General features: G+C 50.5%; 1 protein-coding gene across 2 annotated transcripts in view; it reads right to left on the bottom strand.

Moving 5' to 3' along the window:
* Positions 1 to 5,756: 5,756 nt before the first annotated feature.
* The window catches only part of Hcf (Host cell factor), a 37,104-nt gene continuing 16,363 nt past the window's right edge, over positions 5,757 to 26,497 (bottom strand). For both annotated transcript variants that reach the window (XM_077685230.1, XM_077685231.1), the window contains exons 12-20: positions 21,094 to 21,341; positions 20,264 to 20,393; positions 16,023 to 16,072; positions 12,321 to 13,788; positions 11,105 to 11,347; positions 10,189 to 10,394; positions 8,822 to 9,518; positions 7,182 to 7,245; positions 5,757 to 6,422 (exon numbers count right to left, since the gene is read on the bottom strand). In XM_077685230.1, coding sequence (XP_077541356.1) covers positions 6,380 to 6,422; positions 7,182 to 7,245; positions 8,822 to 9,518; positions 10,189 to 10,394; positions 11,105 to 11,347; positions 12,321 to 13,788; positions 16,023 to 16,072; positions 20,264 to 20,393; positions 21,094 to 21,341 — 3,149 coding nt within the window. In that variant the 3' untranslated portion in view covers positions 5,757 to 6,379. The remainder of the gene's footprint in view (positions 6,423 to 7,181; positions 7,246 to 8,821; positions 9,519 to 10,188; positions 10,395 to 11,104; positions 11,348 to 12,320; positions 13,789 to 16,022; positions 16,073 to 20,263; positions 20,394 to 21,093; positions 21,342 to 26,497) is intronic.

The following is a 26,497-nucleotide window of genomic DNA, read 5'->3' as shown; positions in this document are numbered from 1 at the left end:
GTCCATTAACACAAGTTGCTGCTTCAAATTGCGTATATCACCGTTACAAAAAAAAAGCAGGCGTTTTCCCTTTTTCTAAAGTTAATCCCTGTAAATTCTGGCGTAGCGTCCCTTCCTTTATTTTTCCTCGAATCTTAGGCAGCTAGATGTTCCGATAAGTTTAATGTCGATTGGTTCTTGAATATTTCTCATTGTTCTCCAATTTTTTCCTCCTCGTTTTAGGGGCGAAGCCCCGTAGGGGCTTGGGCTGTTGGCGTCTCCTGTCGTCGTCGTCGTCGTATCATGTAGTCACGGTACTAAAACACCGGGAAGCTCGTTTACGCCTCCCGCTAGAACGTAACGCGTACTAAAAAGTGTGGTTGATTCCTCTGTCATAGGAATCAGTGAAACTCGAAAGTGAAATGTGCAGCGAAATCTGCAGCTGAGCATGATTTGTGGGTCGGCGGCTGTCTTCTGGGTGTACTTGGCGAGCGACGTCCTGCTGCCGGGTCGCTTCGGCAAAGGTGTACTTGCGCGTGACGGATATGACGTCGGTGAAATCTTGGGGTATCCCGGCATAAAACATTTACGTGTTAAAATATAAAACCCGAAAACGAACAACCCTAAGTATAACCAAAGCATTGAAGGGCTCTGGTATAACGTACTCTTTAGTACTAAAGGTTGCTTCACCGCAAGAAGAGCCTGTGTGCAGGGGTGCAGCCTTTACAGGCCGCTTGCTTCGTTGTACTGGCGTCACTTCCGTGACGAATATGACGTCAGCGAAATCTTCGTGTATCCGGGAATAAAACACTTGCGTGTTTAAAAAAACCTGAACCCTCGTTTGCACCTCGCGATGCAGCCCTTCCTAACTCGTACTTATAAAACACCGGAGGCCGAATTCTGCTGATCCAAAGCGCTTCGGATGATCGTGGCGTCAAATGACTTGAAAAATCGTCATTTCCCCGCCCTCGGAGATCTAGGGCCAATCATGGAGAAAGAAAAAAAAAAAAACATGGAGGAAGAAAAACTTTTCTTTCCTCCATGGGGCCAGACCAGCCAACAGGATGCGGCCCTCGTCCCTTAAGTGCGCGTCACCGTTTTGCGAACGCCTTCGGGGACAATCTCATAACTTTCAGATGCTGCAACAGCAAAATTAATAAAATTGTTTGTATATTACAGAAGCTTTTCTGTGTATCTATTTCCATGGGCAGTAAAAACTTTTACTTTCATGACGCCGAGCGGCGCTGCGCGTGGGACAACGAATTTGCACGCGCAATACTTGAGCGTCTTGATTGGGTGGTTCAGTACAGACTAGAGTGTACTAGAAGGATTTGAGTGGGACGAACGGAGCGCTCCACCTGAAGCGGCGCTTGTAGATTGAATAGAGGGTGCAGCGGGCGAAGTGGACTCTTGCGAGTTGCGCTCGCCCAAGCGCGCGGTATCGCGCGGGCCGTGCTTTTTCGTGTTTCGCCCAATTTTTACGTTACCAGGAATGCTAAAGCGACAGCGTGGTAGAAAACAACATGTCAGAATAAATTAAAAGGCATTTTAGAGGCTTTGTGGCGAAAGCGTGCCCTGTTATTTTATTCTATTTTTTCAACGAAGTGCTTACGACGCGGACAAAAGAACGACACACGAACGGAGGTGAGAGGGACAAGCGTTGTAATACCACCATCCACTATATTTTTTCGTGTTCCCTCCTTTCTCCCGGCGTAATATGCAATAAATAGAACCATGGGCAGTGCTGCATTAAATTTTGCTTCGTCTTTTTAATGACACCGGCGCACTTCACTGCAGCGTCAATGAAGCCAAACGAGGAATTTGGCTAATTTTCATTTTACACTAACTTTCCAGCATGTTCTCTACGAAATAATGATTTTTAAGATGTTGCGGTCGCAACCCTTCGATTGACGCCTATATTGCTGAAGTGTGTGTGCCAGTTCATCAGATGTGAATGCCGCATCAGTCCATTTTCTATTAAACATATTCCTAGCTGCGGCCTTCTATTTTTACTGTACGCCGGTGAGCGATGCGCAGCTGTTCGCAAACTCCCCGAAACTTAAGTCAGATTTATGATTGATTCAATTCATTCATTACGGGGTTTGCGCGCCGAAACTGTATGAGGCGCGCCGTTGTGGAATGCTCCCGATTAATTTTGGCCATGGAGACCTTTAACATGCGCTGAAATCTCGAATACACGGGAGTTTTGGCTTTTCGCCCGCAGAAAAGCGGCCGCCGCGGCCGAGAATCAAACCCGCGTCCTTGTGCTCAGCAGCAGAACATCTTAGCCTCTGAGCCACCGCAGCGGGTTAGTCAGATTTTTGCATCTTATTTGCTCTTTGCAGAACACCGCGAATAGACGCGCTATTTTGTAGATATTCTGAGAATATGCCACACAGACCAGTCCTGATATTTTATTAGAGCAATTAAGACTTATTCGGGCTTTAGCTTCTGTCTGGCGTACTCAATTATAGTTGGGAGTGCAGACACAACTAATGATTGGGAAGACTGCTTCGGCGGGATTAAAGGTCGAAGGCACGAGATTGCAAGCAAATGTATCCGTCCAGACTCGAAAAACACAAGCCCTTTGCCCAAACACTGGCAGTGGACCGAGCCTAACTTCTTGATCAGTAACAGCAGCATATCCCGTGATAAGGAAGAACCGCCGTTCAGCAGAACAAGCGGCTGCTGGTCAATATTTTTGTTCATGGAAATTTAACGTTACGCCACTTGGAAACCAACGCGATCTGTAGAAGCACCCCAACGGGAATAAATCAAGTGTTCACATCCATTTCTCAAATGATGTTTTACGCACCTAAGAACACCAGTGGACTTGTTTCTTACCATGTTCCGTCTTCATCATACACACAGAAACAATACTAGAAATAAAATTGCTCTTTACTAAAAATTAGGATCAGTTTAATTTTGAGCGTCACTCTTTTCTGCCTTAAGCAGAGCGCACTTTTTGGGCTGATAACTTCGCCACAAGGCGCCCTTCCAACAAGTTTTGTTTTTCATACTTGTTAAGGTGCCGGAAAGTGTAGGAAGGTAAAACGTATGCTTAAGTTGGGTTTGTGAATATGGAAGCCACGTCCCGCAGCCTCTTCGTTTCTGGAGAGGCCAATTCCCCTTTGTATACCCTTGTTTTGGCTGTGAAATTGCGGTTGAATGTGGATAATTTGGGATGACTTGGACGCGCGTTTTCTCCCCTCACTTCAAAGTGCACCGCCGAATTCTTGACGGTCGGGACTCGGAAGACAGGGTTAACATTGGACAGGGAGGGGTTGGGAGGAAAGGAGAGGGAGAGGGGCATTCGGCAGAGATCGGCGCCCCTTCTCGCTGGCGCCCAGTGCAACCACAAGAATGGAGCAAGAATGAGTCCCTCCAGCAGCATCTGCCCGCAGCCACAAAGTGCGTATTACAATGACAAAAAAAAAAAAAAAAAAAACGCGAATGACCCGAGCGCAGGCATTAAAAGCATGTGTAGCTCCCGCGGCGAGTCACATGGAGAAGGCAACGGCGCAATGACGACGAGAGGGGACGAAGAAAGGGAAAAAGAGTACGAGGGGAGAGAAAGAAGTGAAAAAAAAAAAGCATCTCCACTTAGTGGTTGATGGCGAGGGTGTGGTGTACGGGGACTCGAAATGACATCCGATTTGCGCCCCGACCGTCATTTGATTTGAGGCGCGAGTTGCAATTTGATTTTTCCCTAAATGAAACTGTAACTCACGGCTCAAATCGAATTTCGCTCGATTTTCGCTTGATGGTGGTGTGTGCACGGATGGACGCGGACGGACGTTGGGAGGTCCTAAGGTACTCCACACCGTTACAGGCGAGGGAGTAAGCCGTGCGACTCTCGAATACTAACTCACGGTCATAGTAAGACGACTGACACTAACTCTCTCTGGTCTACCAGACACAGGCTCAAATCCTGCCGGTGACTGTGTGATTTTTTGCAATTGTAAATGCTATGCGCATGGACGCAGACGAACATTGTGCGGTCCTAAGGTGCTCCGCACCTAAAAAGGGCCAGTTTACAGTAGGCGAAGGTGTCAAATAATGTGACGACCACGACGCACTCATGGTCTGGCAGCCATGGTAGAGTGGGGGAAAAAATTTGCGGGTACGCCAGGGAAAACGCTTACCCCCTGGAGAACACCCTGAATGCTTCAACAATTCATTTCACTTTTAGTATCTCAGGATCTCCGTACGACGGGCAGTGGAAAATAACGGCACTTTGTTTTTTTTGTAGCGTCTGTTAAGTGCGGGGCACTTTAGGGGCCTGGCTTGTCATCGCAGCTCATCTGAGGTCATGGTGCCTAGCCCCTGTAGTAATGTGGCATCACACACCCAAACAGAGGCTTCAAAAAGATCACCGCTTCCCCTGGTTGGGATCGAACCTGGGTACCTCATGTTATGAAGATGATGTAAATCCCACCGCACCACACAGGCACATTAATCATAGGCAAAATGTTGGGGGTGATCTTTGTGCTGCGCCACTGTGGGGTGCCCATGGTTGTAGAATCTTTTGGGGAGGGGGCGGTCGAAATCCTTCTTGGGGAGGGGGTATAAATCTCTGCCACAAGTAAATACACATTATAAAAAAGGAAAAAAATCGAATTAACACATTAATTACACCAAATAAAAAAACTCAATCTGGTGTCTCTTTTTCAAGGCCATTTCACGGGCTGCAGCGCCTCTCTTGACTACTTTCAGTATCAACACCTGCCACAAACTAGTCGAGACGGCACTACAGCACCTCTAACGAATCGCTGCTCTTTACTTTATACCTTTCCCATTTGTGAAACTGCCTTATTTTTATCTGGCTAGTTCTTGCCAGCTTGCAGTTATGAGAGCACCTTTTTCATCAGCACACATGTAGATGTCCTTGAGCCTGTTAGAAACTAGCCTACGAGTGTCGCCACGGCTAATAAACAGAGGATCGCATTAGTGTTGGTTACTTTGACACATGCATGAATCCTGCCCAACAGAATACCTTTAGACCAGCAGATGCTTCCCACCGTTTATGATGAGGAGACTATCTTTCGGCTATGAAGAAAGCCCGATGATTTCAATCATAGGTGTGTGCACAGGGGGGGGGCGGGGGGCGGCGGCCGTCCCCCCTAATCATCTGAAGGGGGGCGCCAAATTGGCCCATATTTTGCCAGTGTAACACATTAAATAAAAATTTCTGCTCAGAAATATTTTGTATGTGTTGCAATTCCAGTGCGTTGAAATAAAAATTTTATAACCATCCCTTTTTGCACTGCGTTCGGACCACTAGGCCTTCAGTGGGAAGAGGTCAGGAGTTGCTGTAGGGGGGGGCTTTGCCCCCCTAATTAAGAACTCTCCGCACATCTATGATTTCAATCATGGTGAAAAGAGCAAGACACTGTGAAAGCAAGGGAAGGGGCCAACAGAACTGCAATCCGTGCAATCTACCAATGTAGATTGCACTAGAACAAAATAGTAAGGAAACTGCCAGCAGCAATGTTGGGGGAAGCTGCTGAAAAATTCTCCCGCAAATAAAACCAGCGGCCAAGTGCGCATTCATACCAACCATTACGTATCATTTTCCACAAAGACGTCTACCCCATGGCTTGCACAAGTGATGCTTTGTACATTATGGTAAGCCAACATTGTTAAAGCTGCAATGTCAGTTTCATTCACAAGGCTGGCAATATCAGCATCTCCCAAATCAGATCCCCGAATTTTCTCTTCCATGCTTTGCAAAGCACCCCCACAATGGCTTAGCAACAAGACAATGCAAGGCAGGGTGGCAATCGTCTACAACGGCTTTATTTCCTCAGCAAAGAAACAGCGATGATTTGGTTCACAAAAGGAACAGCAATGATTCTTCTGCGACAGGTCTCTCAAGCTTAGCAGCTGCTCGAGAGAGGGGGGGGTGGGCGTGAGACAGAAAGCTGTGCTGGTAACGCGCAGGCCCCATGCTGGCTAGTGGAGGGTGACTATACAGAGATGAGAGGGGGAAATCCATGGGCAGCAGCAATCCTTGCGCACACGTGCCGACAGGGGTGCTCAGAGTCGAGATGATGAGGGGGAGGAGGCCGTAATGGAGGAGAGAGAAGAAGAGGAAGAGGCTGTCCTATTTACAACCAACGCAACCCAGCCGCCGGGCAAGGCATGGGGTTCCCGTCACAGGACAAGCAATGCTGCCCACCCCGCTCCCCGAGGCAAAAACAGAGATGACCCAAAGCAGTGGTGATGGTTATTATGTACAGCAGCGAAAAATATACGCCAGAACTGAGGCGCAGGCGTCGAGAGGCGCCCTTAAAAATGTCCTCACTCGATGGGGAAACAAAAACAAAGCGATGATAGTAACGGCATTTGGTGGGTTAAAACTCGACACACAATTAAAAGAACGCTGCGACACGGCCGTTCAGGAGTCGTCGCTCTTGGCCTTCTTTGCCGCCACCCCTTTCCTGCAAAGCAGAAAAAAAGGAGAGACATTTGGCACCCCACTTGTCAAGGGGTCTCCAATCTAATCGTGACGACGGCTGGTGCAAAAATTCTCACTATTTCACGTTGGCCCCAAAATAAGGCCCCGCAATAAATGTGCCACCACTGCTTTGCAAGTGGGTGCATTCCTTGACGTACGATTTTCCACCACCAGAACTCCCTATATCAGTGTTTATGGTTTCGTAAAATCGCTTACCAAGCACTAATGAAGAGTGTCGTTGGTGCATCTAATTATTTATTTTCAAGTGTTTTTTCCGGTTTATGGCTTGTTAGAGATGCCTGACGCTACACACTGCATAGATGCACCCGGGTGATGCAGACCCTGGAAACTTTTTCACCCCTCCCTCCCTTTTCTTGCACAAACAAAAGCTGCAGAGAAGGAGGAAAAAAAAAAAATGCTATCACATTCATCGGTGCTTTCTCGTTTTTGCTGTTTGCTGGCTCACACACACATAAGTACAGGCCCGTTCACTGCAACCTCCCACTAAGGGTTGGGGACACCACGTAGCATTATGACAGAGTGCAATGCAACGGGGCTTATTATGCTCACAGAGCAGAAGTGACACTGAACTGAAAGCTACACTGCAACTTCAGGCTACAAAGTTTGAACAAAGTTTGAGCCCAGTGCTGGCCTCTCTCCGGAATCAAGGTGGCTGTGGCGGAGCCAGCCAGTGGGAATGAAAACTAGCCGAAAGACAGTTCAGGCTGTGTTTTCTACTCACCCATCAGCGAGTGGCCTCTTGGCAGCCGCTCCAGCTGCCCGCCCAGCACTCAGGGCAACACCGTCTGCGCAAGAGAACCCACATCACTTTGCACAGCAGCTCAATGGCATCAACACAGGCGCTATTCGTTAGCCACGGTTCTTCACAGCAAATTAAGTACCAATACCATTTGTGGCCCCCATGTCAACTTAAGGGGGCAGTTGGGTCTTTGGGGCCGAAAAACGGTCAAAAAAAGTGTTTTCTCAAAAATGGCATTTTTGGCCTCCACGGCCATTTTTCTATCAGTCTGTAAATTTCCCCATCAAAAAGCATCATATTTTGTTGTTATTATATTATAATAGCATTTTAAAGTGCACTCTACAGCTCAGTTAGCACAGAATTCGATGGTGAAACTGCACTTCTCTTGCAGTGCAAAGCTAGCATTTCATCCTCAGATATCTCTGCACCCAGAGCAGGTACAACTTTAATTCTTGTTGCTTCTGATACCGAAATGTGTGGAGAATACAATGTAGGAAACAGATTTTTCAAATGGAGGCTTTGGAAAATTATTATTGTGTTCGATTGGCACCACCCGCGAGCCATTTCTGGCAGAGCGCGGGAGACGCGAAGTTCCCCGTGTTGTAAAACGACCAAAAATAGCTGAATCAAAAAAGTGCTTCCTATGTTGTATTCTTTAGTCATTTGTCTGCCTAGCCACGTGGTAATTGCCATTCTATATGAAGTGGTTATTTTGTAACTGTGACCCGAAATAATGGCAATTAATCATTAATTAACTCAAAATATAATCAATTTACAAAAAATCTAATGGCAGATTTGAAATAAGCACAAAAAACTCTATAACACCGTGTAGTTTCACTAAAATTGGTTGGTAAATAAAAAAAATAGCTCTAAGACCAGTCTGCCCCCTTAACAGGATAGTTGTACTAGTACTCCCCGGCGATTAACATGCCAATGTCTGTGAACACCAGTGTCTTCGGATTACCAAAACGGGAAAATGCCTGAAGTGTCATGACGGCCATCATCTTCAGAGGCATGGGAGAGAGTTTCAGAAACATTTGCAACCTAGCCCAACAGGTTATTTGCAAAACCTCTTGTGTTCCGTTTAGACTTGTTATTGTCGTTACACCCTTATGCTATTCCTGGTGGTTCGCATTTGTATCTCTTTCTCCCATTTGTTGTTTTTATGTAATGCAGACAGCAAGCGCATTATAGTTCATTTCATGTTCCGCCTCAGCCATCATGTGGCCCCGTACTTCTGGCTGCCTGCCTGTGGCCTAAGTTGTTCTTTTGTCAACTCAACAGCCCAACTCACACTCCCTTCCCTGCTACGGACGACTGCTGGGAATCAAGGCCAACCCCTCTGCCCCGTGTTATCAGTGCAGGATTTGCTCTTCCTACGATACACCTTGAAAGGTGATAACTTGACAGTGAGCTGCTATACACATCTCACTGCAAGTTGGACAGTCCCTCAACATTCCGCCAGGTGATTCAGGCACCTTGCTTGTGTTATGAATAAAATATTCGTAAAATACTGCACGTGGCCTTCACTTGGTCAGGTAAACCTTGAAGCTCGATTCATACGCCTGCCCATCCCCAACAAACCCCTGCTGCTCGACTAGAGCCCTCCTTAGTGCACACACCTTGCAACCACCGGACCTGGGTGGCGGGCCCGTAGCCCTTGTCGTTGCGCGCCGCGATGCGGAAGATGATGGCAGGCTTGCTGGTGGTGTCAACGTGCGCCGAGGCAAGCGAGGCTGTGGCCACGGTGCAGGCGGCCTGGGGCCCACAGTAGACGCGCACGAAGGCCAGCTGCGAGGGGTTTGAGGTGACCGTCTTGGCTGGGCCCGCCCCGTCGCTGCCCGTGGTGGCCGAGCGCACGGCCAGGTACACCGAGTACTCCGTCACGTCCCCGGGGTTGCCCTGGGGCGCCTCCCAGGACAGGTGCGCCCCGTCAGGGCCCTTGCTGATCTTGATGGCCGAGGGCGCGCCGGGGTACCCGGGCAGGCACGTCTTGAAGGCCGACACCTCGCTCCAGGGGCCCCGGCCGCACGCGTTGATAGCTGCCACGCGGAACTTGTAGGCCGTGCCGGGCAGAAGCTCCTGCTTCTGCAGCATGGCGTGGCTGCCCCCGACGGAGACCACGTCCACGTCGGCCTCCTCCTTGCGCTGCTGCACGGGCTGCGTCGCCGAGGGCTGCTGCTCGGGCTGCTCCGAGGGCAGGTAGAAGTGCGACACCAGGCACGACGTCTCCTTGAACACGCCCACGTCGAACCACAGGCCGTCCCGCTTGTTGGTCCCGCCAGAGGGGGGCCCCGGGGCGGTGGCCTTGGCCTCCACCTGTGCAGGCAACGGGCCCTCCTTAGCCACATCTTTATGACACTGTTACTGATCTGCTTGTAGCCGAGGTCATTACACAAGATAGTAAATGCCTCAGTAACAATTATCATTAATAAAGCCAGAACAGCTCGTTTATATTGCTTTACGCCATAAAACTATTTTCCAGCAGACTTCGAACAAGTTCTTTTTATCAATGAGCTGGTTACTGAAGCCTGTCAGAGAAATTGACGACTTCAGTTTCCATACTGAACAACGCAAAGTATTCGCTTTGATTAGAAACTATTCAAACAAAATCACGACGCACTTTGTATTCGCTTCAAATTCAAGCATCCTATCCACACAGCCCTAGTGCTGAGAGTGCCAGCTGCTCTGCTGGATCAATCGAACCGCCACAAGGCAGCATTAGGCATGAAGGGAAACAGTAAGTTTATTGTCCAACTATGCAGCTCTCATTTAAACAATTTCATGAACATTGTTAGCTGCTATTGCAGCCTGGTTGAACACACCAGAGATCAAGTGAGCAAATGATTGATCACTCGTTTTGCGTAGCGTGCAGACTGCTATTCCACGCATGCACATTGGATGTGCTTGCCTGGGGCTTTGATCTTATACAAGTGCCCTGGATGCCTCGGCAAGAGCAAGTAGCCCTCACACATACACACACACATACCGGTGGGGGCTTGACGTCCTCTTCCTGTTTGATGGGTGTCGCGAGGCCGTTAGTGGTAGCCGCCATGGGCACCAGGGCTGGCGCCGGTGTAGCTGGCGTGATGCTGGCTGTCGAGACAGCCGCAGACGCCAGGGTGGTCAAGGGGTCCGCACACATAGGAGGCTCCACTGCTGCTGGCTCACTGGGCTCCGCTTCTTCTGGCATGGCTGCACGGCAATGGATGGCAAACCTTGTGACACCGCCCAGAAAAGTTGCTCTCAAAGTGCCTTTAGCCAAGGCAAGAGACCTATGCCCCAATGACTACAAATGCAGCAGCCAGGTTTCTACACCAGAACAAGTGTCCAACCTACTAGACATCTCTAGCCCACAGGAGACGGAGAAATGATGACATGGTTTCTCCGTCCCTTGGTGCTGTAGCACCTGTTCTCTGATCACAAGTGATGCACCCCACATCATCTCTCTTTTTTCCTTTGCCGTTACCCACAGCATCGCATTAGCAACGTAGCGGGGATGTGTGGATATTAAAAGTTTGGGTCTAAAACAAACAATGAGCAAGCAAAATAAGATTTTCTTCTTCAGAACTTGGGCTTCATGCGCCGAAGCTGCAGCTTGGAGATGGGCAGCAATGTGTAGCAGAGGACTAGGAATTAATGTGGTCTTCGTTCTTCGCCTTGATCAGGAAAGCGGCCGCCATGACTGAGACTGAAACCACGTCCCTGTGCTCCGCAGCACAGTGCCTCAGCCACTGAGCCACCACCGAGGGGTGCCTTTCCTCTCGTATCGTTATGGCCAACATGCCGCACCAAATGCAACTCTGGCGGGGTCCTTTGTTACCACTGGCTCACCACAAGCCAAGCACCTAGTAAGTGTGCCAGTGTGCAAGGCTGTGCGGCCCACCAGCCGGAAAACCACTTGCCTGCATCGGCGGGCGGCTCGGTCTTTATCACTGGCGGTGGCGGCTGTGCGGGCGGTGGGTCGTCCACGCACATCTGGTCGGGCGGCAGGGCTCCCGGAGTCTCCAGGGACAGGCCGCCCGCAGCCTCTTCACCCTCGGCCCCTTCCACAGCCGCTGCCGCTGGTGGTGTTGATGAAGCTGGTGCTGCTGGTGGTGCTGCTGCTGCTTCTTCTGCCCCTGCTGATGCTGCTGCTTCTTCTGAAGCTGGGAAGAAGAAACACAGTGATGCTCTCATTTGTGGAAGCACCTTCCCCTTTTCATACGCCAGCTGTGTGGGGCGGACCAGTCGAGAGAAGCTCAGAAGTTCTCAGAAAAGCCACTACACAAAAACACGGGCAGATATGCCATCACCCTTGTAATGGGTAATGGCATCTGCCAAAGCTTTCCCACAGACGTCCCAGAGCTACAGCTCTAAAACGGTACAACTCCGCGCACTCGCTAGGAGCTCGCCAATGCAACTTGAAAGACCATGCTGCCGAGATTTGGGAAAAAGAGTGCTTGAAGGCGACAAACAATTCTGACATGTTTCGTTCATACAGTGCTAAGTGGGACGAGAAAGCGTGGCTGTGTGAATGCCGAGCCATCTGTTGCGGAAGCACGGAGCTCTTGCAAGGCTGCTAGGAAGATTCTTCAATTTTGCATACATGGGCAATTGCCTGAATACTTGCCAAGTGCATGTCCCTGTGTGTCTCTAAACCAGCACCCACGAGTCACTGGCCAGGAAGAGCGTAGAATGTGGTTTACATTGCAGCATATAAAAGAAAATCTACTCCCGGGAAGTCTCACAAAGGCTACACAGTCACCAGTGCTACCGAGCAATGCTGTACGAACAATGCTCACTTCAGGGGATGCCACACTAACGCCCTTTTCAGCTCCTCTGGCACTAGCCTTCACGTCTACCTCAAAACAGAATATCACAAAATTGACACGAGGGTTACACTAGCCTGCATCCTGCTTTGCTTCAATTACGGGGGGCTGCCACTCACTGCAAGGAGAAACTTTGTGCACCTACAAGCGTTTGCACAAAAAAGGTTGGAAGACAGGCGCACACTACGGAATGTTATAATCCCAGCTTTGCTTTCGCATACTGCATTACCGTCTCTTTTCCTGTCATTTTTTATTACTGGGAAGGCCCCTTGCAGCCTCAACCGCCCACACCCACACTGCAGTGACTCACCTTTTGCGTCGTCCTCCTCCTGCTCTGCCGGTGCATCAGCCGGGGCGTCCGGGGTGCCAGAGCCCGGCTCCCTGGGTGGCTCATCTCCACCACCATCCCCTCCAGAGGCCGGTGGGGCTGCCGGTGGCTGCTGTGCGTCGTCCCCCTGGGCAGGGGGTTCGCCCCCACCGCTGTCGGGGGGTGCAGAGTCCTCACCCGGGGGCTGCCCTCCCCCGCCGTTGGCCTCACCTTCCCCCTGGTCCGAACAGGCCACCACACACACTGCCAGGCGCCGGGGCACTGGTCGCAAGAGGGAGCGGTTCTGCAGCTGAGGAGACAGCTGCCGCGGGGGCTCGGGGCTGCCTGGGCGGCGCCACTCGGGCATCTCACTGTCCACACAGTGCTCTGGGGTGCCACAGTGGATGCCGTCCGCGCAGGGCTCTGGGGTACCGCAGTGGATGCCATCTGAACACGGCTTGGGTGTACCACAGTGGATGCCGTCTGCACAGGGCTCGGGGGTACCACAGTGGATGCCGTCTGCACAAGGCTTGGGTGTACCACAGTGGATGCCGTCCATGCAGGGCTCGGGGGTACCACAGTGGATGCCATCTGCGCAGGGCTTGGGTGTACCACAGTGGATACCGTCCATGCAGGGCTCGGGGGTACCACAGTGGATGCCGTCTGCGCAGGGCTTGGGTGTACCACAGTGGATACCGTCCATGCAGGGCTCGGGGGTTCCACAGTGGATGCCATCTGAACATGGCTTGGGTGTACCGCAGTGGATGCCATCTGTGCATGGTTCAGGGGTACCGCAGTGGATGCCGTCCATGCAGGGCTCGGGTGTACCACAGTGGATGCCGTCCATGCAAGGCTCGGGAGTGCCACAGTGGATGCCATCTGTGCAGGGTTCAGGTGTACCACAGTGGACGCCATCAGTACACGGCTTTGGAGTACCACAATGAATGCCATCTGTACAGGGCTCAGGAGTACCACAATGAATACCGTCTGTACAGGGCTCCGGTGTACCACAATGAATGCCATCTGTACAGGGCTCAGGAGTACCACAATGGATACCGTCTGTACAGGGCTCCGGTGTACCACAGTGGATGCCATCAGTACATGGTTCTGGCGTACCACAGTGCATGCCATCTGTACAGGGCTCCGGTGTACCACAGTGGATGCCATCAGTACATGGTTCTGGCGTACCACAGTGGATGCCATCAGTACATGGTTCTGGCGTACCGCAGTGGATGCCATCAGTGCATGGTTCTGGCGTACCGCAGTGGATGCCATCAGTGCATGGTTCTGGTGTACCACAGTGGACACCATCTGTGCAAGCAGCAGCAGCAGCAGCAGCAGACTGGACTCCATCATCACAGACACCCTCAGCGGTGATCTTTACAGGCACCATGGTGTCGAGTAGAGCCTGAGCAGACTGCATGGTCGCTGGGTCAGTAGTGCTGTCAGCATCTGTTTCCATTGGGACGCCCTGGAATACAAAGAATGCGAACCAGCCATCACTCTACTGCACTTTCGGAATAAACTCAATAAGACAAACTTCAGTAGCAAAGCATGCACTGAAAATTAAAACCCAAAATCGCTTGGAAAAAAACTGTGAAGGATATGGCTTGTACTTGAACACTCAATAGAACCTCACCAAAAAGTGATGTATTGTTTCTCGCAACCTCACAGCCTTTTATCACAACAACAACTGGCTAGAAAGCAGAGTTAATTACCAATTTTGTGAAGGCAATAGCTCAGTCTGAATTTATTGTATGGACACAGCCTTTCCCCAGGAACCTGATTTTGCTGATGGCATGATGGGTCCATTTGAGAGGGCAAAAGCATGCGACAAAACAGCACCGCACCAGCCCCAACAAAACTTCAGCCCATCTCGTGCAGCCCATCTCCGTGCTTTGTAATGCTGTATTCGGGTGGCTGCTTTAGAGCGCTCTGAAGCACCCTGAAAACCGGCTCCACGTTCGGGTGGTCAAAGTCGAGCGCTCAAAGTACGTTCGAGTGGTCATCTCAGAGCGCCGTCCTCAGACTCTGGCATCTTCGACTGCTCTGACTCCGAAGTCAGAGTGCCGCTGAGATCTTGAGGCGATCCAACACGTGACACTGGCTGCTGCTGCGATCACCCGCAGTCTGCTAAGCTGTACGATTCCTACAACCTCGCTGCCACCGGACCGAGGCCTAGCAAGTTGTCTGTCATCTAAGTGTTTAGTCAGGAGTGGTGTTTTTGCTTTTCACACGAAAATGTGCCGTGCGCGCTACAAACACACTGACACAGTCGCAGATTCCACCCGCGCATCTCCACTAACGGCGGCAACATAGTGGCTGCCGATAAGCGGCGCAGGTAGCTCAAGCTACCGCTCGCTACCGCTCTCCCAAAACACCTTAGCGCTACGAATAGAGTCCCACATTCGTGAAAGTAACTGATAATGTGGCTGAAAATGGCGGTCGAAATCGTAATTTGGGCCCGATATGAAAGTGGCTATCAAATATCTGCCATCTGGGTAAAACTAAACATCTCTAGGAGGCCCACTCGGCTACTAGCAACGCAACTGCACCTGTTTGACGATGGTGCCACCAGCGCGCTTCACCCTATTGGCGCAAGTAGGAGGCCCCTCCCACTGCTGAGGCACGGTGCTACGGTCATCTCCTGCTCCGAAATCGAGTACGCGTTCGGTTGGGGAGCAGCGTCTCTCGCTCAGAGTGGGAGTGGCATACGCATCCAAGTGCTCTCAGCCAGAGGATCACAGCAACCCCCCGAATACAGCATTAGACAACAGTGTGCCTGCAGATGATGTCTGCAGCCTGTCAATCATGAGGAGCCTTGTGGGTCATGCACACTCCACAGGCAACAGGGAAGCACATTTTGGAGCTTTTAATGCTTGTTTTATATTGAAATAAACTGACTTCAGCTCAAATTAAGGACCGTGGATGGTTTCCATTGCAGCAAGGCACGAAGTAAGGCCATATTAAATGCTGCCGAGCATACAGTGCACTACAGGGGCCGTACAATGACGTGGCTAAGAAATCAGGCATTCTACTAAACCCATGAGCACCATGATATTTGATCTTTAGTGTCAGTGCTTAAACTGTTGGTTCGACTCGCATCATACTGTTTCTAATAAATTTCTGTTTGCCAACGTCCAGACGTAACACCACCAAAACTTTGATACTAGTTTACAAACTTCTGGAGTTATGTTGTTAATACTTGTGTGACTTTTCACTGCTTCTAGTTCAAGTTGCGCGTAATGGCCTGTGTGGCAACCCCTGTCTTCAATTTATACCTCTTTCCAACTCACTTCATAAATGCTGCGCTCAAGATTTGTATATTCATTCTCTCAGTGCGACAATGTATCACCCCGCTGCCCAATGCTCCCACCTGAAGCCTGCAAGGTGTTTCTAAATGTATGAATAAACAGAGATGAATTGTTCTTTGCGTTCAATGTCCCTCAACGTGTGACACAACCCTCTAACCAGAGAAGAAAAACCAATGCCTCCCTACTGCCCAGTGAAGTGATTCGACGAAACAGATGTGTCACTCCCACCTGGCTGATCTCTCAATTGAACCAGAACTTGCGTGTTCTGAACACTTAATTTTCGCTTATCTGAAAATGCTAGCCCAGAAACAAGTGTTCAAGCAGCTTCATGCCATGCCGGCAGAGTCGGAGGTGAAGAAAGATTGGGAAGGACCCAGCCTGGATGCCTCACCTGAAGGTCGCTCTCGTCAAGCACTGCGTCCACAGCTGCAGGCTGCGCAGCTGCAGAAAGGAAATGCACGTAAGGTACTGAAGTGGACCCAACACAATGACAATTAGCACGCCTAGGCTAACCATAAAGCAAGCTCCTTTACAACTGCACAAATCCACGTTTTAGTGCTTGCTCAATGATTCCAGGCTAAAGAAATCTCCAGAGCAACGGTCAGTTCTCACACCTACAAATAGCTGCAAGCAAATGCTGCAAGAAATGCAACATGGCAATTCATCTGACCGGCTTTGATAGAAGGAAAGACCAGCACACAAGTGCAGATAATGCTCCCAAAGACAGTAAAGGAGAAGGTGCGGTGCCACACAAGCTTATTACGTCTACAGTAGCAAGGCAACAGGAGCAAGGCACTAGGCACTATAGTTCATCTCATAAGCTACATGCAGCACTGTGGAGGCTACATTGTTATCAATAGTGCGCCCACTGAGGGCGCCTAATCCGCCGTGAAGGGGGTCCTGAAAGGACACTCCCTTCTTCCCTCTCGGCAAGTGGCACCGCACGGCCCCGGCGCCTTTTGTCGCTTCCTTCGCGGTGAGTTAGGCGGCCTGAGGGGGACAACAATGTAGCCTCCACAGTGCTGCATGTAGCTTGTGAGATGAACTATAGGCAGTACAAGGCAAGGCACGGGTTGGCTCCAGCAGCGACCTTGTCTCTCATTGTAAGGCCTGTGGTTACACACCACCAGTTTTCGAAAGCATAAGAGTTCTTAAAGGAGCCATGAAGAGAAAATACAACTTTGTTTAATTCGAAAGAACTAGGATTCAGTAGCTTACTCAGCTCCATTAGAGCCACAAAAGATGTTTTTTTAACGAGAAAAAGCAAGAATTATTTAAAAACTTTCAAATTTGGCGCCACAGTGACGTGTTATGAGCACGAATGACATCATACGGGCCAACAATAAAACATAATTTCCAGTGCGTTAAAGGGGTCCTGAAATACCTTCCGCCAATGCATGGATGTACAGTGCTCAGCGATTGAAACGCGATACTCGGAGCGCGTGGCTGCCGGCGCTTGTTGCGCCACAGGTGAGCGCTTGTGAAAGCGAGCTGATGCATTGTGGTATACGGTGAGGGTGAGAGCGTTCGTGACGCATGCTGACTGCATCCGGCAGACAGCCCTTCAGTGTGTGGTTCTTGGCGGCGTCATAGGGGTGCTACATGCCATGGCTTCAAAACGCTGCGCCTGCGTGCCGCGCCGCGCGAAGCTGGGTGAGCTGGCACCGCGCGCGTTATATAAGAAGAAATTGAATGCGCATTTATCGCGATGTGTTATCGTGGCGCGCACGGCACGCAGGCGCAGCGTTTTGAAGCCATGGCATGTAGCACGCCTATGCCGCCGCCAAGAACCACACACTGAAGGGCTGTCTCCCGGATGCACTAAGCATGCGTCACGAACGCTCTCACCCTCATCGTATACCACAATGCGCCAGCTCGCTTTCACAAGCGCTCACCTGTGGCGCAACAGGCAACGGCAGCCACGCGCTCCGAGTATCGCGTTTCAATCGCTGAGCACTGTACATGTACCCAAATAAAGCAATGTATTTGCAATCTCCTCCCACAAGAATTATGTTAAAGCGATGAGTATTAGCTGAGAAATCGTAAATCAAAAACCGCGCATTATCGTCGCTCCGCGTTTCCTCCTCCTTTCGACTTACTCTCCGCTGTTGACGGCGCGCGAGCCTTGCCTCCCATGATGCTGCGGTCCGCAGCGGTGACGTACTTCCGCTATTGTGCTGCTCAGACTGTCGTCTGCTACGGGCAAGCTTTGTTGACACCATGAATACCGCACTCCGCTCAAGGCTGGAAAAGCGAACGAAAAACCTGGCCGCATGTATGCGGCGGCCTGGCCTTGCCATTTCGCGGTGTACGTTGCTGGCGGCACATGACTTTTTATCGGCGGCGAACTCGCAGCCGCACGGGGAGGGTCGTGCGCTCATTCCCTTGATGCACCGCGCACTGTTTATCCAAAAAGCGCCGTATCAGATGTGGCCCCGCTGTGCCGGGTCTTATTTTGCGGCGGTGGTAATTCCTGCCGGCGGCATGTGAAAAAGTCATATTAAACTGATACAGAACCCGTGCACAAAACGCTTCAATCATGTGACCAGTTCAGCTTGGGGCGACGCGTGGTGGAGAGCGGCAACGTTGGCAAAACATGCTCCGTGACCTCCGTCGCGGCTCTGAGCTTTCTAGCGCTGGAGCGAGCGCCATTTCTTTGACAATCTCAAAAATCGGTTGCCTTGGCAACAAGGCACAAACCGCTCCAGAATTCAGTTACGGTTGCGTGATCCCTGTTCAGCTTGGGGCGCCACTTCGCGACATGTGGGCACTGCAGGCGTACCACTCGCTCCCATTGGAAAGTGCGAGATGCGTTTGGCATTACAGGAGGCGATGGTGTGTGTGTTGTGGACGCCTTTGTTTCGCGATGAAATGCGACGTTGTGCTTCTGCGGGTGGATAGCACGTGCTTCCCATGGTTGGATTATCTTTCTCGAGCGACGTACGACTCAACCTCGCATGGGGTATGTGCAGTGTGCGTGGCTAAAAGCCATCGGCTTGTGCGCCAGAGTTAAGTGACTTGCTGTTCGTCCCCGCAAACCGCGCGCGGGGTGAGTACCGAATTTACAGCGGGCAGGAGGCAACCCATCCTCTGTCAATCGTGGTTCAGACTTTCAACGCATGTTGTGACGTTGTGTTCGTTAGAAACGCATCTGTGGATTGTTTTGAAGTTGAATAAAATGTATGTGTCAAACCCGGGCATTCGGCTGAGGGCATTCTCTGCGATTGCACGAAAGAAGTGCCACAGGGCTTCAACGCTTTCTTTATGGAACGTACTCAGGTAACAGGATATCCATGTCGTGTTATGGCCGTGTTGCATTCAATACAAACGGTTAAGCGTTTGTTTTACACTTGTTTCGTTTGTCGTAAAATGCCCAAGCACTCCGGCACTCCGCTGGCAGATCAGCTGGCGAGCCGATGCTGAGCAGACGACTCATCTCTTTGCCGGAAGTGCGTGAAAAAGCCGCCCAATAGCAGGATGTCTAGCTCATGACGAACATCTGGGAATCGATGATGTAGACATGTGAAGATGGCGGCGTCCAAAAACACGAAGGGGAGGGTGAGAAAAAAACGACAAACTTTGCAACAAAAGTGTGAGCTTTCCGCTGCGCGTAAAAGAGTAATACTTGGCACAGAGGACGTTGACGACCCAATCTAACGGTTGCGCTAGTTCATTTAGTGTGCTCAAAATGCCTTTCAGGGCCCCTTTAACTGCACGTTAGCATTCAAGTGATGCGGTCAAATGCAACTAGAGGCCCCATTACAGACGTCCAGCCATCTGTCGTCGCGGAAGGTGAGTTAGGCGGCCGCCAATCGCACAAACAAGGTTCCGTGACGTCATAGAAAAGTTGCGGGAAATTGGCTAGGGGGTCGCGACTGCTTCACACGTTTTCTTTAATATCTCCGTTATTTGTTCGAAGATTTCGATGATATTGGTATAATTATTATCGGGACTAAGCAGCCTTTCTAATAAACCCAACTTGTATTTTGTCTTCATGGCTCCTTTAAACACTAGTTGCGCTCACGCATGCATAAAATTTTTGAGGCATAAACGATAGCAAAGAGGAATGAAACTTGTGTTGCACAGCCCTCCGTTGCACCGCTTCAGAAGGAACTGAGTAGTCTGATGGCACGTGTCAGTGATTGCAGTGTTGGAGCATTGCCCTCAGCATCGTGTACATCGTTCAATATTTCCACGTTTTCTTTCCCTTATCGTAATGTTGCGACGTCACTCGTGTCCTTGTATATACTGCAGAACGAAATAAAGTACGGCCAGTTGTTAGGTCGGCACCTGTACTGTCTTTACCTTTTTAAGTCGCCCTCATCCCTGCACTGCTTTCCCCGATATGTGAATAGCCCCAAGCTAGACTAGTGATTACAAGTTTCGAAACGCTATTTCACATTGCCCCACATTTGTCCATTCAGCACATGTTGAAATTCTAGCATGCAGGCATTATTTGCACCCTTCCCCAGAAACAAAACAGGCCAATACAGCCTCAAAAAAGAGGTGCTTGGGCTCGGAAGCGTGGTTCCCAGTGGCTACCAGATAAACACTCCCTTCGTGAAGTGCACGGCACACGCATGCACTGGCGCCTTCCTTCCCTACCGAGCTGCGACCGCCCCCTCCACTCACCAGCAGCCTGGATGAGAGCTGAGGAGGGCAACGTGGTGTAGGTGACGCCACCACCCGCTGCGTCCGGCTGGCTGGTCGCTGCCATCAGCATCACTTTGCCCCCAGCTGCTGCCAGGCTGCCGCCCAGAGCCTGCAAAGGGAAGCAAGGGAAGCCCCTGCCTTAGGGCCAGCTCCCGGTAGTAACAGCCACTGCACAACAACACTCACAGCACAGGGCGCCAAATTAACTCGGCATCTACAGAGGCACACATGGCCTGCAGCTGCTGAACATTGCACTCAGAGCCCCGGCTGAGACTTTCTGCTTACCTCGTGCCTCGTGCTTTGGAGCTCTAGGCATTTTTGTGTATAAGACACCAACACCAAATGCAGACTTTCGTGCATTGGGCCATTTAATGCTTTCAGGTAGAAGCAAAAACCTTCCAAATGGGATGCAAACACTCCCTTTAAACTTCAAATTGATAAAGCGATTGCCTAAATACTTGGTGGGCACCTTTTCACGGTAGGATCATGGCTTGCCTGGATAAGTTCAGCAACAAGGCACAACAGCCAGCATACAAAAACAACATGTACGTACAGGGGGGGGGGGGGGGGGGGGGGGGGGGGGGGGGGTAAAAAAATAGATAGGGTACAGGAGTATAGGCAGAAGACACTGGCGATTAATAACTGATTTGCGCTTATGTTTGGGACGACGTTCACCTCTTACAGCGAGCACACATGAACACTAACAAAAAGCCACTGGAACGGCCACGCTGGACATTCATGTTGCTGTTCACCAGGCACGGGCAGCAAAGGCAATGCAAGCGCTCCACCCCTGTGCCACCCCAACCCACCTGGGTGACCACCGTGTGGGGCCGGCTGGTGGTGGTGGAGTTGGTGGTGGTGACGATGGTGAGCACCTTCTGGGCGGGGCTCACGCCGGGCTTGGTCTGGATGGTGATGGCGCCCCCGCTGGGCAGCAGCCCCTGGGCGGGCAGGGCCACGATCTGGCCGCCCCCCGCCGCAGCACCCCGGCCCCGGCCAGCGGGCATCGTGATGGTGATCGGGGAGCTGCTGCTCGTCAGCTGCGTCAGGCCCGGTCCTGTACCACAGGGAGTGTGGCGAAGGCCCAACGAGGCAACGTTTACCAAGGTTCTTCCATTTACAGCCTTCAACTCCCCACAGATAGCCCTCGGGGTAGTTTTGAGGATTTTCCTTGCCATAAAATATTTGTGAAAAAACACATACAGTGGATCCCCGTTAATACGACTTTCAAGCAACCGTGAGAAAGCGTTGTAGGAGAGGGGTGTCGAACGATCGGGGTCAAACGATCGAAAATACAGTATACATTACTGTATTTTCATGTATTACTGTATTTTCGTGTGTATAACCCGCCCCTTTATATAATCTGCACCCCCACTTTCAGTTCGCCAAAAAAGAAAAGAAAAGAAGAAAAAAAACATTGCGTATTGCCCGCACATTTGATACAGGAAAGGCTGCACCAAAGAAGCTACTGCTCAAGCAACACACTACATACTTTGTAACAGAAAAAGTGTATATTTAGCAAGTAGAATACACAGACTGCAAGGCAAAGGTCACAATTCCTTCAGTGTCACTGCTTTCGCTAGCGCTTTCACTTGAGCTCCAGTCCTCACTGTTGCCCACAAGGTCATCTTCATGACACAATGTGCAGTGCTTAGGCTTGCGCGAATATTCGGGCGCTTCGAATATTTGAACGAATATTACAGTATTCGAATTCGCTTCGACTCGAATTTAAAATTTCCGATATTTCGAAGTATTCGGGATGAACGAATATCAAAACTTTGTTCAAGTTTCGGTTTCGTTAGGCAAGCCGCAGTGCCATTGACATCAGTCCTACATCTTGACTACATGTGGAGCCAAGATAAGCTAAGCCGCATTCAGAGCATTGTCGCGTCGTCGCAGCCTTCGCGCATGTTCGGCAGGGTTTCGAGGCTCCTGTTTCATTGTTTCAAACAATGAAATTGTTCCCATTGCAACAATGGGAAAAATTTCGGCTCTCACGAACGGGCCTGCGCGGCCCGGCGGATGATGCGAACGAGCCGGCGAAGCGCCCGACAGCCAAACGAGCGAGAGACGGCGACGTACGGCTCTTTTTCCAGGAACAGCCGGGCTGTTGTTTTCTGTTCGCGAAAACGCGCCGCGGACTCCACAGGCCCGCTGACGCCGCCGCGAAACCACCCGCACGCTGCGCAGGGCGCGGCCGGCCACGGCAACCTAAGGGACCTTACGGCAACCAGGCGGCACCTTTGGTCGAGAAGTGGTGCAGGGCGCTCGAGTCATCGCTTCTAACCGCTACTTAAAATGCCGTTCAAAGCACACACGAAGTTCCTTGTGCGGTAAACGAGCTAATTATGTGGGCGAAAACGGTGCTATAAAAAATCATCCGCGCCGCTAGTGAAAGCGCCCATGAAATATCTGCCGGGGTGCTAAGCCTAAACATCTCCTGAGGAGCCAGCCAGCTGTCTCGAGCGCTTCGAAACAACCGCCCTGAGATGCACGCCTTCCCATTGGCGCAAATAAACAGCCGCCCTGAGATGCACGCCTTCCCATTGGCGCAAATAGTCAGGCTCCTCCCACTGCCACGCGCGTCATTTTCTCATCGAGGCCCAGGCACGGCCGGACTGGAGGAGCGGCGAGCTGTGGGCGAGCGCGCACTTGCATGAAAGTGCGCGCCCGCCGCTCCTCCAGCCCGGCCGTGGCACAGGCGACCGCGAGCGCGGAATCGTCGAGGTGGGCGTTAAAATCGCGCGCGCAACGCCGACGCGCATGAATCGCATGCAAAAACGCTCGTGCAGTGAGCTTGAGCACCGTGAGTGAGGAGACGAAAGGCCAGAAATTATCGCTTGGCGACATGGAGGTTAAGGGGGGACACTGGTCTTAAAACAACTTCTTTTATTTTCAAGTAAACTCTGTGAAACTTGTCAGTCTTGCTGCTTTTTTCCCACTGATTTCAAATATGCCAGTATTTTTTCAGTTGGTCAATTAGTTCCCAAGATAATTAGAGATAATTAGCCATTTTGCCCCAACAATTAACAAAACAGTGTTGCTCACAAAACTGTAATCTTTATATTTTCCATTACTATGAACCCTGCTGAATGCAATCTTGGAAACAGTTTTTTGATGCACCGCTTGGAACTAATTTTACGGCTCATTAAACTTCGGTAGCACCAGAGGCAAGGAACCATTTTCAGTGCCCATTTCAAACACCGAAGTTTAATGAGCTGTAAAATTAGTTCCAAGCGATGCATCAAAAAACTGTTTCCAAGATTGCATTCAGCAGGGTTCATAGTAATGGAAAATATAAAGATTACAGTTTTGTGAGCAACACTGTTTTGTTAATTGTGGGGGCAAAAATGGCTAATTATCTCTAATTATCTTGGGAACTAATTGACCAACTGAAAAAATACTGGCATATTTGAAATCAGTGGGAAAAAAGCAGCAAGACTGACAAGTTTCACAGAGTTCACTTGAAAATTAAAAGAAATTGTTTTAAGACCAGTGTCCCCCCTTAAGAACAAGCAGAAAAACGTCACAAATTTCTCCACGTGAAAGTACAAAAAGAAATAAACGAAAACTATTTTTCAGTGCTCAACTTTTTGGTCTGTGTTGGTTCATACGAATTTCGGATGATACGAATATTTTTCGCGGTCCCGCGATATTCGTATCATCGAGATTTTACTGCAGAACTTTTTTACCGGAATGTCGCAGTGACAGGAAGCTAAGTGACACCTGACAGCTATTCGAATTCGCTTCGAAAGTATTCGACCCCTAAGACTATCCGATTCGAATTCGCTTCGAACTAAAATATCACTATTCGCACAAGCCTAGCAGTGCTGCTTCACGGCACAACGCACATTGCCGTGAAGCTGCATGAAAGGAAAAACCCGCGTATTATCTGCACCCCTACTTTGCCACTGAAATTTTCTCGTTTTTGGTGCGGGTTATGCACGTGAAAATATGGTGAAATCTCGATGATGCGTATTTCGGGATGATAAGAATTTCTGAGAAATCCTGGCGAAATTGCATTGTTTGCAATGGGCAAAATTTCGGCTGTTGCGAACGGACCTGCGCAGCCCGGCGGATGATACGAACATGCCGGCAAGGCACTTGACTGCAGAGTGAGCAAGCGACGGCGACGTGCGGGCTCCCTCTCCCCTCTTTGTCACTCTTTCTCCGGGAACGGCTGGGCTGCTGTTGTGTGAACACGCACCACGCGCTGAGTCTACTGCGGCCGTGCCGCTGGGGAGAAGAACGCCTTGATGGCTTTGGGCAGGCAGTGATGCAGTCGGGTAGCGACTCGACGTCACTCAGTTGCTGGCGCCTCGTTGCCCTTGGGTGGGAGACCGCGCCTTCGGAATGCGCAGCTCCTCGCCGTTGCCGCCGCCTGCTCACGGTGGCTGTTCAGTAGCTGAAACGCACGTGCGAGATTTTTACTGTAAACGGGCTCCACCCAACCAAATTAACCATGCTGCCAGCTATGTCACGTCTTTCCTTCAAGGAGAAGCTGGAGATTCCGAATAAAGTCGACAGCGAATCTCGAAAAGGAAGTGCAGCGGCTTGGCAAAAGAGCTTGGTCTGCCGCCGTCAACGTCGTGCACCATTGTTGGGCAACAGGATGTGATTTTTCCAAACGTCCAGCACTTTGGCGTGAATGTCAAGCAGTCCAAGACAGCCCGGCATGACAAGCTTGAAGACATCCTCCTGACGTGGTTCAGGGAAGTAACTCCGGCTGGAGTGAGCATCGATGGACAAGTGCTCCAAGAGAAAACCAGCGACGTTACCCTTTCAGTTGGAATCGAAAGCTTTCAGGACTCGGGTGGGTGGGTTCACCGTTTCAAGCAGCGCCATGGCCTTGTATACAAAGCTGTGTGCGGCAAAGGAAAGAGGATGGACTACACAGGGGTGAGTGATTGGATGGCCGACACTCGGCCAGCTCTTCTACTGGAGTACAAAGCACAGAATGTATTCTAACACGGATAAGGCATAGCAGTTTTTTAATTTGCAACCCAACAAAAGCTAGTGCTTAAGAGGTGAAGCTCGTCAAGGTGGACAAAACAGTAAGCGAAGCTCTCCTGTGCTCTCCAGCTGTAACGCCAACAAGCGAAACCGTCAATAGCACCCTCTACAAAAAACCCCGCATGTCCTTCACGTGCTGCGGTGTGCAGTGAGCTTAGGCACTCTGAGTGAAGAGACGAGTGCCAGGTTTTACGCGCTCCAGACAGGACTGCTCAGTGACATGAAGGTTGAAAAAAAAAAAAAAAAAAAATCACAGATTTCTTCACACGAAACAAAGAAAAGTGATATAAACGAAAACTTTTTTCTGGTTAATTTTTGTTCTGCGTTTGTTCATACAAATTTCGGATGATACGAATATTTTTCGCGGCCTGCGGGGTTCGTATCATCGAGATTCCACTGTAAAAGGTCTCGCATGACCGTCTACAGACACGAGACCGTCTAAAGTACTTATTTAGACTACTATATTCAGCGCAATCTCACGTAATTTGCTAACTCCTCCCTGCAACCCCAAGTTTCTGAAAATTTTACCTCCTATTTTATGCCCCCTCCCCTTCACGGCGTCTGCACTAGCCTGCCAGCCACGCACCGCGTGCTACGCGACCCCCGTGCCATTCGGAGCTTTAGCTGGTGAGCCCTGCAACTCGCACGCGCAAAATGAAGCCAACATGGTCGAGCAGGTTGAGAGGGGGAAAGGCGAGAGTGTGAAACGGCCAACACTAAGCGAAACGAAGGTAGTACAAGGCGAAGATGGAAAAAAGCAGCAAAGAAAGGAGCAGAACGAAAACGTGGCTTTCAAAGACACTACCAGCAAAGAACAGAGGTAGAGGGAGGGAGAGCGCCGTGAATGGAAGAAACTTGAATTGAGTGGGCAAGGAAAGCGGGTGTTCGGTGACCGCTGTAGGGTTGCGTCGCATGGGTTTTCGCGTTTGTCTGCTTGATGGGAGCTTCGAATTCGCGGTCCGCCAGCCATCTTTGACCTCTCACGGTTGGCGCATTGTCATTCTGCAGCCACATGAGGCCGTCAAAAGTTAACTCCCGCCCGCCAGTATCCGCTTGCTTTCATCCGTTCAGCAAGTGCTCTGGCCTACCTGCAGACGTTTGCACATCAAGCAGCTTCAAACAAGCGTTACCAAAAAAGGTCGAGACGAGGCGGCAAAGCACTGTGTAAGATTTGAAAAACTCCAGTTTTTTTTCCGCCAG

The sequence above is a fragment of the Haemaphysalis longicornis genome, unplaced genomic scaffold (assembly GCF_048455015.1).
Source record: "Haemaphysalis longicornis isolate Haplotype H1 unplaced genomic scaffold, Haemaphysalis longicornis Haplotype H1 scaffold_9, whole genome shotgun sequence".
Lineage (NCBI taxonomy): Eukaryota > Metazoa > Arthropoda > Arachnida > Ixodida > Ixodidae > Haemaphysalis > Haemaphysalis longicornis.
The sequence above is the reverse complement of the archived record's forward strand: the minus strand, read 5'-3'. Positions and strand labels throughout refer to the sequence as shown.